This window comes from Peromyscus leucopus, chromosome 3, assembly GCF_004664715.2.
Source record: "Peromyscus leucopus breed LL Stock chromosome 3, UCI_PerLeu_2.1, whole genome shotgun sequence".
Taxonomy (NCBI): Eukaryota; Metazoa; Chordata; class Mammalia; order Rodentia; family Cricetidae; genus Peromyscus; species Peromyscus leucopus.
Window position 1 is genome coordinate 105,995,281 of NC_051065.1, and position 15,911 is coordinate 106,011,191.

Genomic DNA, 15,911 nt, shown 5'->3' on the forward strand with positions numbered 1-15,911 from the left:
TCTGTAAAGAAACGAGGTCATTTGGATGACCACAGAAATTTTAAATTGGAGTTAGGAGAAAACATCAGCCACTGCCCTCCGTGGATCCCTGTGCGATTAGCATCACCCTCGACACCTGGACAGTTTTGTACTTTTCTTTGCAAACACAGCATGAGGTAATCTTGACAGGATCTTAGGTTCTTTTGTAGTCAGTTGTTAGACCAGTGGAGACGGGTGCGGGCTGGTCAACTTGAAGCTGCCCCTCCAGACCTTCCAAACTCCATAGCAGCATGAGGGAGTTTGTTTCTCCGACTGTCCAAGGCCTGGCAGATGGTCCAGTTGCCCTGCCCCACCTAGCCTCCTCTGGGGACGTCCTCACCCCCACGGCTCAAGCTCAGAGCCTCTCCCCTCCCACCCCGACTCTCATCTCACTGTCCTAAGGAGCCGCTGACTCGAGGTGTCGCCTTCCACCTGGTTGTGTCATCCGCTTGTTTAAACGCCATCGTTGGCATTGGAACTTCTTACCTGGAAATGTCTTTTGACTTATTCATGCAATCACAAATAACCAGTTACTCTTGCTGGCTCTCCTTAGCTGAAGATCTGTGGCATGGTATGTGAGGGCCTTCATTTTTAGCTCCAACCTTCCTTCCAGGCTTACACTTCTAGGTCATTCAGGGCAGGGATACAAGCAGAGCAGAGGCAGGAACCATGGAAGAAAGCTGCTTACTGGTTTGCTCCCGGCTCGTGGTCAGATGGCTTTCTTATACAACCTGCCCAGGATGGTACTGCCTTCCCACATCAGTTATCAGACAAGAAAACTCAGTGTGGACTTACTCACACCAGTCTGATAGAGGCAATTCCTCAGTACTCTTCCTGTCTCCCGGCCTTCTGTGAAGCCCTCCTAAACTGGCTTCATAGTCTGCCACCCCAACCCCAGAGTGAGGCTGTGGCCACTGTGCTGTGTCGACTTGAGCTGTCTGTGTGGGGCCGGTCACATGGCACTTCTGACTTCTGCATCCCCGTCCCTCCTGTGGAATGAGGCTGCGAGGGTGGTGATGGGATTGCTAAGATTTATTTTCCTTCATTTCAAGGCTACCAATAAGAAAGGACAGGAAACATTTTACACTGCTTCCAAGTTTGTCATAGCAACAGGTGAAAGGCCACGGTACTTGGGAATCCAAGGAGATAAGGAATACTGTATTACAAGGTAAGAGTAAATAGACCATTTCAACCTTACTGCATTGTGTGCATTAATGTTCCCATTTTATATGCTCCTTGTCTTACTTCACAAAGGATTTGAATTCATGACAAGTATACACAGCACAGGAAGCTTCAGGTAACATAATAAAGCAGAGATGTAAGGTCAGGCAGGTAGCAGGGTCACTGCTAGAACCCACGCAGAAGCCATACTGTTTCTAGGTAACTGCCGGAAGAGGCCAAAGCAAAGACTGACTGCTGCGAGGTTGCATGGCCCAGGGTAGAGACGAGCTAGCTGGTCTGGGGCAGCACTGGTCTTCCTATGTTGCAGACCCACTCCAGTGTTCCCCAGCTGTCAATAGGAGACCGGACACAGCAGGGCCTTCAGACTGTGGAGCAGATGTGTTGAGAAAATACATTTTCATCACACTGTTGTTTGCTTAGACACACATCCACACACACTGCACATAACCATACACACTAGACATACCTCATCCACTGTACACATCCACACAGACTGCACACACCAAGCACCACACATATAACACACATCTCATGCACCATACACATCTGCACACACCACACATACCATACTACACATATCTTATACACAGTGTATATACTACACATACCACACATTATACATATCTCATATACCTTACACATCCATGCATACCACATACCACACATACATAAATCTCATACACTCTATATATCAGCTCATACCACATACCACACATACCATACACACGATACACACTTATACATATACACTGTACACATCCATACATACCACATACCACACTTATCAACCAACACACCACATATACCATATGTACTACACATATCTTATACACTATACACATCCACATATACCACTCACCACACATACCACTCACCACACATACTGTACATCTCATATATCATGCACATCTGCACATACCCCATACTACACATATCTCATACACCACATACCACACACTATGCATTTCTCAAATACCATGTACATTCACACACACACACACACACACACACACACCACATACCTCATATACTGTTCACATAATACATAGTGCCCCTGAAAAACAAAATATTTTCCTTTCTATTTTATTATTATTATTTTATTTATTTATTTAGGTGTTTTTTTTTTTTTTTTTTTTTTTTTTTTTTTTTTTTTTTTTTTTTTTTTTTTTTTTTTTTTGAGACGGTTTCTCTGTATAACAGCCTTAGCTATCCTGGAACTCACTCTGTAGACCAGACTGGCCTTGAACTCATAGAGAACCTCCTGCCTCTGCCTCCTGAGTGCTGGGATTAAAGGTGTGTGTGATCACACCTGGCCCTATTTTATTTTTTAAATTAATTTACTTAACCACTTACGTTAATTCATTTAACCACTGGGCCATCTCTCCAGGCCCTCTGTTTCATTTTTTAAGTAATTAGCTTGTCATCTCACTTGATTTTGAATGTACTGACCCATGTCTTCTCCACATCCTTTCAAATAGACCTGACTAGAAACTTCTAGAAGCTGTTGTGTTCTTTCAGTGTCTCCACTTAGGCACTGAATCGCCTTTCCAACAGCAGATCAGCACACACTGAAACCCATTTTGTAATTTCCACATGCACTCTGTTTCTCTTGTCTCTTTCAGTGACGACCTTTTCTCCCTGCGGTACTGCCCTGGCCGCACGCTAGTTGTAGGCGCCTCGTATGTTGGTCTGGAGTGTGCAGGGTTTCTGGCTGGCTTGGGATTAGACGTGACAGTTATGGTACGCTCTGTCCTTCTTCGTGGCTTCGATCAAGAAATGGCAGAGAAAGTGGGATCCTACCTGGAACAACACGGCGTCAAGTTCCAAAGGAAATTCACCCCTGTTTCGGCAAGTCTGGGCAGCTTGAACCCTTTTGCTGTCTTTTTTAATCTTTTAAAAATTTTGCCCCTTTTCATTTCATCAAATAAATTAGTCTGCATGCACTCACACAGTGCTGAAGGTGACATGTTTACCCCAGGTCTGCATGCACTCACAGTGCTGAAGGTGACATGTTTACCCCAGGTCTGCATACACTCACACAGTGCTGAAGGTGACATGTTTACCCCAGGTCTGCATGCACTCACAGTGCTGAAGGTGACATGTTTACCCAGGTCTGCATACACTCACACAGTGCTGAAGGTGACATGTTTACCCCAGGTCTGCATGCACTCACAGTGCTGAAGGTGACATGTTTACCCCAGGTCTGCATACACTCACACAGTGCTGAAGGTGACATGTTTACCCCAGGTCTGCATGCACTCACACAGTGCTGAAGGTGACATGTTTACCCCAGGTCTGCATGCACTCACAGTGCTGAAGGTGACATGTTTACCCCAGGTCTGCATACACTCACACAGTGCTGAAGGTGACATGTTTACCCAGGTCTGCATACACTCACACAGTGCTGAAGGTGACATGTTTACCCCAGGTCTGCATGCACTCACAGTGCTGAAGGTGACATGTTTACCCCAGGTCTGCATACACTCACACAGTGCTGAAGGTGACATGTTTACCCCAGGTCTGCATGCACTCACACAGTGCTGAAGGTGACATGTTTACCCCAGGTCTGCATACACTCACACAGTGCTGAAGGTGACATGTTTACCCAGGTCTGCATACACTCACACAGTGCTGAAGGTGACATGTTTACCCCAGGTCTGCATGCACTCACAGTGCTGAAGGTGACATGTTTACCCAGGTCTGCATGAACTCACAGTGCTGAAGGTGACATGTTTACCCAGGTCTGCATGCACTCACAGTGCTGAAGGTGACATGTTTACCCCAGGTCTGCATACACTCACACAGTGCTGAAGGTGACATGTTTACCCCAGGTCTGCATACACTCACACAGTGCTGAAGGTGACATGTTTACCCCAGGTCTGCATACACTCACACAGTGCTGAAGGTGACATGTTTACCCCAGGTCTGCATACACTCACACAGTACTGAAGGTGACATGTTTACCCCAGGTCTGCATATACTCACACAATGCTGAATGTGGCATGTTTACCCCAGGTCTGCATACACTCACACAATGCTGAAGGTGGCATGTTTACCTCAGGTCTGCATGCACTCACACAGTGCTGAAGGTGACATGTTCAGTGCTGAAGGTGACATGTTTACTCCAGGTCTGCATGCACTCACAGTGCTGAAGGTGACATGTTTACCCCAGATGTGCATGCACTCACATAGTGCTGAAGGTCACATGTTTATCCCAGGTCTACATGCACTCACACAGTGCTGAAGGTCATATCCCAGGTCTGCATGCACTCACAGTGCTGAAGGTGACATGTTTACCCCAGGTCTGCATACACTCACACAGTGCTGAAGGTGACATGTTTACCCCAGGTCTGCATACACTCACACAGTACTGAAGGTGACATGTTTACCCAGGTCTGCATGCACTCACACAGTGCTGAAGGTGACATGTTTACCCCAGGTCTGCATGCACTCACAGTGCTGAAGGTGACATGTTTACCCCAGGTCTGCAAACACACCCACCCTGAGTCTCCCTTCTTTCTTTCTACGTTTTCAAGGCTGTGACATCTTCAGTCTCCTGTCTTCTCATCAGCTTTCATCCTCAGACAAAGCAGCCCTGCATGCCTTTTGACTGGCTCCCTACATTCCTTTTCCTCTAAAAACACTCTCTGCACACTACCTCTAATTTGTTGCCTGTTTCACACCCGTTTTTCACTTCTTTAAAGCTGCTTTTCAGAAGCCCAGTGGTCACATCTGTGTCCACCCATTGCAGGCCTCTCCGCTATGCACAGTGACACGTCTCCTCTGCCAAGCGCTTGCTGCTCTGGCTGATGCAGCCCCAGCCCGTGCCTTCCCGTCCAGTCTGCTCAGCCAGTGTCCGACACTGGTGTCTGCATCTCTTCACTGTCTGTATGTTTTATGAATGATCCTCTGGGACCAGGAGCTTTAAGTCCGATGTGAGTGCTCAGGGCACTCATCTCTCCTGAACCCCACGCTCATTCAGAAAAGCCTATGGACAGCCCTGCTTGAGTCCTCATGAGCACTTCAGATTTAACAAGATGACATTTAAGTACTATATTTCCCACTTAGACTCCTGCTAATCTTTCTGACCCACCCAGTAAGTGGGACCACTTAATAATCCAACACCTGGAGCCCCCCTCTGTTCCTTTTTTTTGGTCTACAGTCTCAGTGAATCCTTGATAAATCTTGGTAAAACTTCAAAATGTAGACCATGGGTGTTTTCTTTCTCTGCTTAGTCCAGAGATCTCTAGTGTGCTCAAACACATATCACCCTGCAAACACACCCACACATGAGTATCCTTTGGTTAGTTTGTTCTCTGCTGTGTTGGAGCCAGTACCTCATGTGTCCTTACAGGTTCAACAAGTGGAGAAAGGCTCGCCTGGAAAACTGAAAGTTGTGGCCAAGTCCACTGAGGGACCGGAAACAGTTGAAGAAATATACAACACGGTGAGTGTATGTGGTGAGCATTCTTGTAAATGAGCGGAGGCAAGGTGTTGGGAAATGATGCAAGGTTTAATGTTTCCAGTTCTTTGTAAGAAGAGGTGGCAACTGTGAGCAGGGGCTGCTACTGCACTCATGTTCAGTGCTGTGTAATGAATTCTGTGGTGAAGTGTATACACGTGGGACTGTCCACAGAAAGCTCTGGAAGTCGACATCCAAATCCCATCGGTCTCTTTTTCTGGAGCATCAGATATTTCATACATAAGTTTACTTGGAAATTTTTCTGGTAAATATCAAATGTATTTTATAAACAAATAAATCAATAAATCAAGCTTTCCTTTTCAAAGACAAACAATTCCCCAATCTTGAACCAGTGTGAAGGACCTGACAGGCTCAAGTGCCAGAGGGTCTCTCAGTTACAGTTTTAGTGGAAGCTGTACACTTGCTATGTACTCTTTATTTGTGTGCATTATAGAAATATCTAAAAACTAAACATGAGTGTGCGGAGGACCAGGCAAACTAAAATTGCATAACCAAGCCAGAAGACCAACCTTCAACTGTTGAGGCTTTGATTAGGCTCACATGGTGTGTACAGATGGTGGCTATTTGCTGTGTTTAGTGGTCTAGGAACATAATGAATCATTCCAAGTGCTGAGATCTTAGTGGCTCCAGCAGAAGTCACCCAGGCCTCTAGGAGATGGATTCATCCCTGGGTGCTTATGTGTTACATGGTCACAGGTGGTTTCTGTGTGTGTGTGTGTGTGTGTGTGTGTGTGTGTGTGTGTGTGTTTAAATTGTAATTGTATATATTTTTCCAGTTTTAAATTAATATTTTCCCAGCTTGATCACATTTTCTACTCCCTCTTCTCCTCCCAGTCCTTCCCCACCACAGCCTCCCCCTTTCCCCTCTATCCACTCCTCCTTTCTCTTCAGAAAAGGGCAGGCCTCCTATGGATATCAACTATCCATGGTATATTAACTTGCAGTAAGACTAGTCACCTCCACTCCTACTGAGGCTGGATGAGGCACCCAGTAGGAGGAAAGGGCCCCCAAAGCATGTAACAGAGACAGTCCCTGCTCCCTCTGTTAGGAGTCTCACAAGGAGACAAAGCTATACAACCTAACATGCAGAGGGCCTAGGTCAGTTCCATGCATGCTCTTTGGTTGGCAATTCAGTCTCTGTGAGCCCCTATGAGTCCAAGAGTTGATTCTGTGGGTTTTCTTGTGGTGTCCTTAGCCCCTCTTGCTCTCATAATCCTTCCCCCCCCTCTTCTTCCACAGGGTTCCCTGAGGTCCACCTAATGTTTGGCTGTGGGTCTCTGCATCTGTTTCTATCAGTTGCTGGGTGAAGCCTCTCTGCTGACAATGGGGCTAGGCACCAATCTATGAGTATAGCAGAATATTATTAGGAATAATTGTATTGATTTTTGGTGGTGTTGCCAGTCATGTTTGGTTCTACCCTGGGTCTCTGGGCTGTCCAGCCTCTGGGTCCTGGCCCTCCAGGCAGTGTTGGGGATGGGTTCACTCTCATGGTATGGTTCTCAAGCTGGGCCAATCATTGGTTGTTCACTCCTACAATTTCTGTGCTGTATTTAATCTAGCATATCTTGTAGGCAGGTCAAATTATAGGTCAAAGGTTATGTGGCTGGGTTGTGGTCCCAATCTGTTCACTGGAAGACTTGCCTGGTTATAGGGGAAGACCAGTTCAGGCTCCCTATTTCCCATTGCTAGAAGTCTTAGCTAGTGTGTGTGTGTGTGTGTGTGTGTGTGTGTGTGTGTGTGTGTGTGTGTGTGTGTGTGTTCGTGCATGTGTGCATGTACATGTGTTGTGTGTGTATTTCCCTTCTTTAGGTTTTGCTAGTGTGAGATTATCTATTGTCTGTGTTTTTGTAGGTGTAGTTAACCTCCTTGGGTTGGAGTTTTCCCTCCAGTACCTTCTGTAGGGCTGGATTTGTGGATAGATTTTGTTTAAATTTGTCTTTGTCATGAAATACCTGTTTTCCCATTTATGGTGATTGAAAGTTTCACTGGGTATAGTAGTCTAGACTGACATCCATGGCCTCTTGATGAGCAGACCTATTGTACAGTGGATCATTTTTGGCAAACACATGTGCTGGTGCAGGCCACACTCTTTTAAAGCAGTGGGACACGTTTGTGAGTCCAGAAAGCTGCATGTCCTTCCCAGTCCCCAGTCACCCTGCTTGGTTCTATCACCCCAGACTTCATATCACACTATCACATTGTGGCATTTGCTCCTCAATGCCTGGCATGGTGTGTCTAGGTGGCATTTCTAGGGCCACTGGTGTTGTATGTCTCTGTAACTGGGGGCAGGAGGATGGGTAGACAGTGCATGGTTGTTGGCACAGTTCCCTGTGTGTGGTTTGGGCTTATGGCAAGGCAGTACAGCATGGCTGGAGTACTTAGTGGGAGCAGTGGGTGAAAAGAGCGTGAGAAAGGGCTGAGGTCCCACAATCCCCATTGAGGGCCTGCTTCTAGTGACCCCACTTCCTCTCTATAGACCCCACCTCTCAAAGGTTCCTCAGCTCCCTGGGCACCACAGGCTGGGATCCACTCTTTAACACAAGAGCCTTTGGAAGACATTTGTCCCAACAATAGTAAGGACACAGCTGTGTGGCCTCATTTTCCTTTAATTATCCCCAAAGCCTTCTTCCCTGTCTCCAAATCCTGTCACAGGCTGAGGTGCTCTGGGCTAGTACAGGAACACGTAGGTTTGGAGGGGACACAAACCATAAGCTTTGCAGGTTTCATGTGTGAAATTGGTGTTATGGCTAATGCTGGACAGACTCCAGAATTACCTGGGAGATGGACCTCTGGGCATGCTTGGGGAATTGTCTTGATTGTGTTAACTGAGATGGAAAGACTTGCCCACTATGGGCTCTGCCACTCCCTGGCTGGAACCTTGTCCTGTGTAAATCAAGAAAGAGACCTGAGCAGCCTCTGCATCCATCACTGTCTGCTTCCTGATTGTGGATATGTTATGACCAGTTGCTGCAAGCTTGAAGCCCCGATTTTCTCACCATGAACTGTGGCCGGAATAAACCCTTTCTCCTTTAAGTTCCTTTTGTTGGGCTATTTTATCACAGCCACAGAGAAGAAACTAAGACAGTTGCTAAGCCATGTCTTTCAAGGATTCCATCAGATTCACTTGTACAGGCTGCTTATGACATTTCACAGTTACCCTTGTAATACCTCCAGTATCTATAGTGCGGTCTCCCTTGTCATTCTCGTGGGGATAATTTATACTTCTGGTCTCTTCTCTAAATGCAGGTTTTGTTAGCAATTGGTCGTGAATCCTGTACTAGGAAAATAGGCCTGGAGAAGATCGGGGTCAAAATCAATGAGAAGTAAGTGTAGGGTTGTGGCACTGTTACTGCACATAACCCCATAAAAACTCTGTAAATTGCTAAGATATAACATTCTGATGCCCCAAATTTCTCATCATAAGCATGATGCCAACTGTGTGTTAATTTCTGGATTGGCCGATTAGGGACTTCTAATACAAGCTTTAAAGAGCTTATGTTCTCAATAGCAATCCAAGAACATATTTGTAGAAACGTTCTCCCACTGTCTGTGATTTAGAGTGAATTCTGATGTCTTTGACCAGTCAAAGAGAAAAATTCTGAAGCCCTTAAAGTGATCATGGGGAATGTGAAAGTTTTAGACCTGCAGGCAGCATGGTCTAAGCCATTTCTTGTAGGTCACTGGGCACCTTGGTGCCCGGGCTGTTCGAGCTGCCATGTTGCTGATCTGCATGGTGCCAGTCAGCAGTACAGGGATTTAGTGTGTGCTTTCCTCCTCACTCTACCAGGACTGGCAAAATACCAGTAAATGATGTGGAACAGACCAACGTGCCTCATGTCTACGCTATTGGGGACGTACTGGAGGGCAAACCAGAGCTCACACCTGTGGCCATACAGGCAGGCAAGCTGCTAGCTCGAAGACTCTTTGGGGCCTCTTTGGAAAAGGTACGTTTTTTCCTATAATTGACTATGTGTTTGCATCTATGTGTATCTGTGTGTCTCTCTATGTGTCCATGTGTGTGTCTCTGTGTCTCTTTGTGTGTCTGTTTTTTGTATGCTTGTGTGTATCTCTTTGTATGTGTTTGTATATGCATATGCACATGTGTATGTGTGTTTCTCTCTGTGTGCATCTGTCTCCCTCTCACTCCCTCCCCCTTCCTCCCCTCCCCTCTCTGTGAATGTGTATATATCTTCTATGTAAGTATAAATGTATGTGTGTCTATCTGTATGCATGTCTTGGTGTGTGAATGTCTATGTATATATGTGTGTATATCTGTGTGTGTTTGGAGCTGAACTCTAGGTCTCATGAAAGCTAAGTGCTCTACCACTGAGCTTCATCCCGGCCCTGAGATAGTATCTTGACCAAAATTAAGATTTCAAAATTGGTAAATAATGATTCTTAGAGATAATTTGTAGTTGAGTTACTACTGATTAAAGAGTTGATAAAACTTGTGTTTTTTACTTCCTTGGGCTGTCCTGTGATAGTGAAAGATTACTGTGGGTCCAGCCCCAGGACTCACCAGATGGGTGGAGGCTGAGTTCAGCAGGCTCAGGCGGTCCACAGATGACAGTCCACAGATGTGGTTATGTGCCAGAGTGCTGTGAGCCAGTTGCTCCAGTGCAGGAAAAGATGCCTGAATTATCTGACAGGCTGGAAACAGGCTTCATAAGTGGCCTGCTGCAGCTGTCCATGGAGTGTGCCCTCCTGAGCAGGATACTAACCTCTTACACCGCCTACTTGGTAAGCCCCATTCACTTGTGATTTCACAGTCATCTTTTGCAAGGCCACGGCTATGAAGTGTAGTTTCCTGTCTTGGTATTCCTTAGTGAGATACATGGGATCTAGGTAATTCTACAGAGGAAGCAGTGGACTTTTCTAGTAGGTGTATCATCAGATAATAGAGGGAATAAGAGTGTCCTCATGGGGCTCACCCTTGGGAGGAAAGCACCGCTTTATCAGTAGTACTGGGGACCTGCGGAGGGCTAGCAGATAACGGGTCGTGGCTGTGCTCTTGTGAGCTTGCATATCCCCTCGGTACACTTGGGGTGTGCCATGGGGGAGGCGGAAGGCCATATGTCCACCAGCTTCATTTAGCAAGACACCAGCCAGCAAGGGTGCTGAGGTGGCTCCTGCATGAACCTCTCACTAGATGCTCAGGTCGCTGAGTTGTCCTGCTCAGCCCGTTCTCCTCTTTGGAATAACTGGCAAGCACACTTTTCTCTTCTGAGGTTTTTTAAGTGGTAGGCATCAGCCTAATTTGTCTCTAGCTGCTGGTGCTTGTGTTGCTTAAGTACAACGATACCTACCTTTCCGATGTTGTTCAGATGTTGTTCAGATGTTGTCTGAGAACTCAACAGAAGTTCAGCAATATGGGAAGGTGGGGCAGTGGTTAAATAATTGCCACTAAGTGTAAGGACCAGAGTTGGGACCCCTCAAGACCTACGTGTGTTGGCTCACATGTAATTCCAGCCTTGGAAAGTAGAGATGGGAGCCCTGGAGCAAGCTGGCCAGTAAGACTAGCTGTATAGCCAGCTCTGAGTTTGACTAAGAGATGCTGCCTCAGTCGATGAGGTAGAAGAGTGATGGAGGATGATTCCTTGCATCAACCTTGGGTCTCTACGTGTGTGTCCACGTGTACACACACACACACACACACACACACACACACACACACATACACACACACACCATACACATGAAAGACATGCATACACAAGGGCTGGAGAGTTGGCTCAGTAGATAAGAGCACATAGAGCTCTTGGAGAGGACCCAGGTTTAATTCCCAGCACCCACATGGTAGCTCACAACTGTCTCTAACTCCAGTTCCAGGGGATCCAATGCCCTCATCTGGCCTTTGTAGGCATCAGACACACATGTGGCATACAACCATACTTTTAAGAAAATACTCCCACACAAAATGAATAATGAGTACATTTTGGGCACACTCATTCACATGCTCACCAGCACATTTAGACTTCTGCAGTCTTCCATCAGTTGGCTCTCGTAACCGCTGGGTCCCTTTTGATCTGACACAACCCCACTGCCTTTTATGAATCCGTGCCATAGAAACTTGCTGGGAAGCAAGTCATAGGAGTGTTGTGTGTTTCTCTTCCAGTGTGATTACATTAACGTCCCAACAACGGTGTTCACACCTCTGGAATATGGCTGCTGTGGGCTGTCTGAAGAGAAAGCCATCGAAGTGTATAAAAAAGAGAATCTGGAAGTAAGGACCACGGTTCCTTTATCATCAACCTTCCTTCCCTGAAGCCACTTTTTATGTTGTAACTTTGCAAGTCTCTTCTATGCTGTTAGAGAAATCCTCCTCCTATTGGGGAGAATTTGAAGAGCATCTAAACTCTGTCACACTCGCACAGTGATACAAAGAACACAGCTTTGGCGAGAGGGCGGGCAGTGGGGTGTATGAATTAGGACTTTGGAGATACAGGTATAAAAGGCCCTCACCCCATGCACAGTGGAGACTTGGCTGTCAGAGCAAGGTGGGGTGCTGGGGGCTTTGCTGGGGTCAGTAGCACAGATGATGCGCTTCATCTTGGAAGTCAGAACAGTTCTGTGTCTTCTGATCTTCTAGGTTTGGGGTGACCATGCCACTAGGTAGGGTCTCAGTTGTCATCTCCTCAGCCCACATAGTTACTAGTGGGCCGACAACACTCTAAATGTTTGAAAACGGAGTTTTGCTCACAGGAGGCTGTTTCTATGTCTGACTAATGGCTGCACAAAGCAAATGTGACATGTTGCTGGCATTTCGGGAACCTGGCTCCAGTGCAGCTATCAACATGGCCCAGGTGGGGCCTCGGGCTTCCAGTGCAGCAAGCTGTTATAGTCTGTCACCTTAGCGGGACCGAGGAGCATGTCAAGGAGTGGGTTACATGCAGTGCTAATGTCGGCCTCTCCCTTCTGTCCAGGTGTATCACACCTTGTTCTGGCCTCTGGAGTGGACAGTCGCCGGCAGAGACAATAATACCTGCTATGCGAAGATAATCTGTAACAAATTCGACAATGTATGTAGATGCCTGGATGCTGTGCTCTCTGCTCTGCTCTAGTCTACTCCATTTTCTCTGGGGTTGTGTAAGGCACACTCTGTACCCTGGGCTGCTCCCCAAGCCTCACCCACTGTGATTTTAAAATACAGCTTGGGCCAGGTGGTGGTGGTGCACACCTTTAATCCCAGCACTTGGGAGACAGAGGCAGGCGGATCTCTGTGAGTTCAAGGCCAGGCTCCAAAGCTACAGAGAGAAACCCTGTCTCTAAAAACCAATATATATATTGGATTCTTGCCAGTTGGGTTTTTATGATCTCTTTAAAGATGGAATTGGGGCAGAAGTAAGCTCTCAGCTCTTTGCAGAGGCTGAGGCAGAAGCAGTTTTTCAGCTCAGCTGTGCCTGCCAGGCAGTGAGAAGCTGGCCACCCAGAGCCGACAGTTTAGCCCTGATGGTTTAGAACTGTGAAGGCCAACACTGTGGCCACCATCCGGCACTGTGCGTGATGCATGTGTGTGTGCTTCATCGGTGGAATGGCATGTGTGGAGTGCCAGGGAGAGGCACTCCCACAGGGCAACAGGCAGGTGCTGATGGAGCTGAGATGTCTCCTGTGCCTGCTCTGTCGGCTGTGCCTTCGTCTGTCCTCATGGAGGATCAGAATGGAGGCCCGACTCTGATGAAAAGGCGTGTCAGTGGACAGCTGTGGCTCACTTCTGCTCTGGACACCCACCACATGCTGCCCTGCTGACAGCCTCTACCAGCCATTCCTGAGCTCTGCTTAGTGTCAGGAGCAGGCAGCTGTGCACGGGGCCACAAACCCTCCTCGAGTAAGACCTGACGCCTTGGGTACTCCAGTGCAGGCGCTTAGTTCATATGTGCAGTGTTTGTGTGGCCCTGGCTCAGTGATCCAGAAGTCACATCCCACCCATGAGCTCCATCACGGGTGGGCAAATCGAGTGCACTAGTAAATTAGAGTGTGAGTTAGTTCTGACCACACTTTACCAGCTCCTTGGCCAAGTCCTTCTAGAGGCTGTTCCCTGCTCACTTCCTCTCCTGTGGGAGACCCTGTATATCTTAGCTGTGAACAGCAGGGAGTAGATCTCCGTTCTGATCCTAGGCTTATGGGGATTCTCTGTTCTGTCTCTGTATTAAAGGAGCGTGTGGTGGGATTTCACCTTCTGGGGCCAAATGCTGGGGAAATCACACAGGGATTTGCAGCTGCCATGAAGTGTGGGCTCACAAAGCAGCTACTGAATGACACCATTGGAATCCATCCCACGTGTGGTGAGGTAAGGAGCAGTGTGTGTGTGTGTGTGTGTGTGTGTGTGTGTGTGTGTGTGTGTGTGTGTGTATGTGTGTATGCACACGCATGTTTCAGAGGACAGCCTTGAATGTCATTCCTTAGGTTATCTTAACCTCTTTTGGAGACAGGGTGTCACGCTGGCTTGAAGCTTGCCAATAGGCTAGGATGGCTAGCCAGCAAGATTCGGGATGCACCTCTCTGCCTCCATGGCAGAGATTTTATAAGCGTGTGCCAGCACTAGGCTGGCTGGCCAGTAAGACTCTGAATGCAGCTATCTCTGCCTCCATGGTGTGGAGATTTTACAAGCGTGTGCCAGCACACTCAGCGTGGGTTTTGGAACTTGGACTTGGGCCCTCACACTTGCATGGGTAGCTCTTTACCCACGAAGCGTCTCCCCAGTACTGTATCCACTGAAAGTCCCCAAACCCCAGTGAGGTGCTTTCAGTGGGACTCAAGTAGCCTAGCTTTACAAACAATTATGAAACTCATTGTAGTGTTTCTTTAATTCTAATATATTTTATATTAGCAAGCTAATTTAATGTGTTCTCTCCGTGCAGCTGGAGCATGTCCTTGTAAAGCAGCAGTGACATTGCCACATGTTGTCTTCTTCCTTGTAAACAGGTCTTTACAACTTTGGAAATCACGAAGTCCTCGGGGCTGGACATTACTCAGAAAGGCTGCTGAGGCTAGCCCCGCTGTTGTTGGTTTCCCCTGTCACACTCTCGCTCTGTGCCCATGACATCTGCTTGGGCACTAGGGGACCAGTTCCGGGCTTTCTCCTGGCCCAGAGATGAGAAGGTGGCAGAGGACCAGCAGCAGCATCTGAAGTCTCCGCTGACGGCATGCAGCGACCAGGCTGCATCCTTGACGCCTTGGTTCGGAACCCACAGAGGTGAGCCAAGGCCGACTCCTGCACGTCAGCCTCGACTTCCCCCCATGAGGCCTTGGATGACCCAGTGAGCCTGCCCCCTTTCCCAGTTGCCAGCGCTTTGACTCTCTGTTTTCATGAAGATATTATAGTTTTCAGTGTGGACTTGTCTGTGAAGAGGCTTGCGGCACCTAGGGATTCATGGTGTCTGGAGACCAAGGTCAGAGCAGCTGGCTGCACAGGACTGCTGCATTGGCGGGAGGCCCATGCACTGGATGGCCTTTAAAGGTACATTTAACCTGCTGTCAGAAGCCTGACTCCTACCTCACCCTTGAACATCTGAGGTGAGAACCCTGAGACCATTCTCCTAGCCTCTGCACCAGCAGAGCACCGCATATAAGGGAAAACTTGTTGTATAGCTTTTCCATGTTAATCTTAAGGTCACTATTAAAAAGATTTTACTATAGTCGGTGTGATCTGATTTCAACCTGTTAAACATGATTTTGTCATGGTGTGTATAGGGTAGTAAATGAACAGGTAACCCCGAGAGTTCCATTCGAACTCACACACGGCAGCATCGAGCAGACCTTTGAAGAGGATGGGCGCCTCTCGGATCCTTCTGGAAAACTTCTGAGGAACAGGGCGCCCTGGTGCTGGCCTCTTCGAAGCCACCCACCCTTTTGAGTGTGACTAGCCATTTGAGCAGAGTGCCACAGGCTTGCATGGTTCTGTGGTCAGAATTTCTGGATATGAGGGTTTTGTTTTATTTGAATTTTTGAGACAAGGTCTTGCTGTGTAGCCCAGGCTGCCCTTGAACTTCAGATCTTCCTTCCTTAGTCTGAGTGCTGAGGTTACAGATGTGCAACAGGAGTGGAGTGAGGATGAGAGCCAGAGAAACCCACACAGGATCCGTTAGTGAGATGCTTCTGATTGGAGAGAGAAAACTACCAGCCGTGAGGGAGGACAGCAGGGAGTGGCCTCTGTGAGCGGGGTGGCAGTCGTCCCATGGGAAGTGGGGATACGGTCTCTCCCGCTGGACACGTTGGGGCCAGGGAACTG

General features: G+C 47.6%; 1 protein-coding gene across 1 annotated transcript in view; it reads left to right on the plus strand.

Annotated features, from left to right (window-relative positions):
• Positions 1 to 15,318, plus strand: part of Txnrd3 (thioredoxin reductase 3) — a 33,305-nt gene extending 17,987 nt beyond the window's left edge. Inside the window, exons 8-16 of the mRNA XM_028854427.2 lie at positions 1,071 to 1,186; positions 2,823 to 3,048; positions 5,555 to 5,647; positions 8,930 to 9,006; positions 9,471 to 9,627; positions 11,799 to 11,906; positions 12,607 to 12,702; positions 13,836 to 13,970; positions 14,606 to 15,318. Of these exons, the coding sequence (XP_028710260.1) occupies positions 1,071 to 1,186; positions 2,823 to 3,048; positions 5,555 to 5,647; positions 8,930 to 9,006; positions 9,471 to 9,627; positions 11,799 to 11,906; positions 12,607 to 12,702; positions 13,836 to 13,970; positions 14,606 to 14,668 (1,071 nt within the window). The 3' untranslated portion in view covers positions 14,669 to 15,318. The remainder of the gene's footprint in view (positions 1 to 1,070; positions 1,187 to 2,822; positions 3,049 to 5,554; positions 5,648 to 8,929; positions 9,007 to 9,470; positions 9,628 to 11,798; positions 11,907 to 12,606; positions 12,703 to 13,835; positions 13,971 to 14,605) is intronic.
• The last annotated feature ends 593 nt before the right edge of the window (positions 15,319 to 15,911 follow it).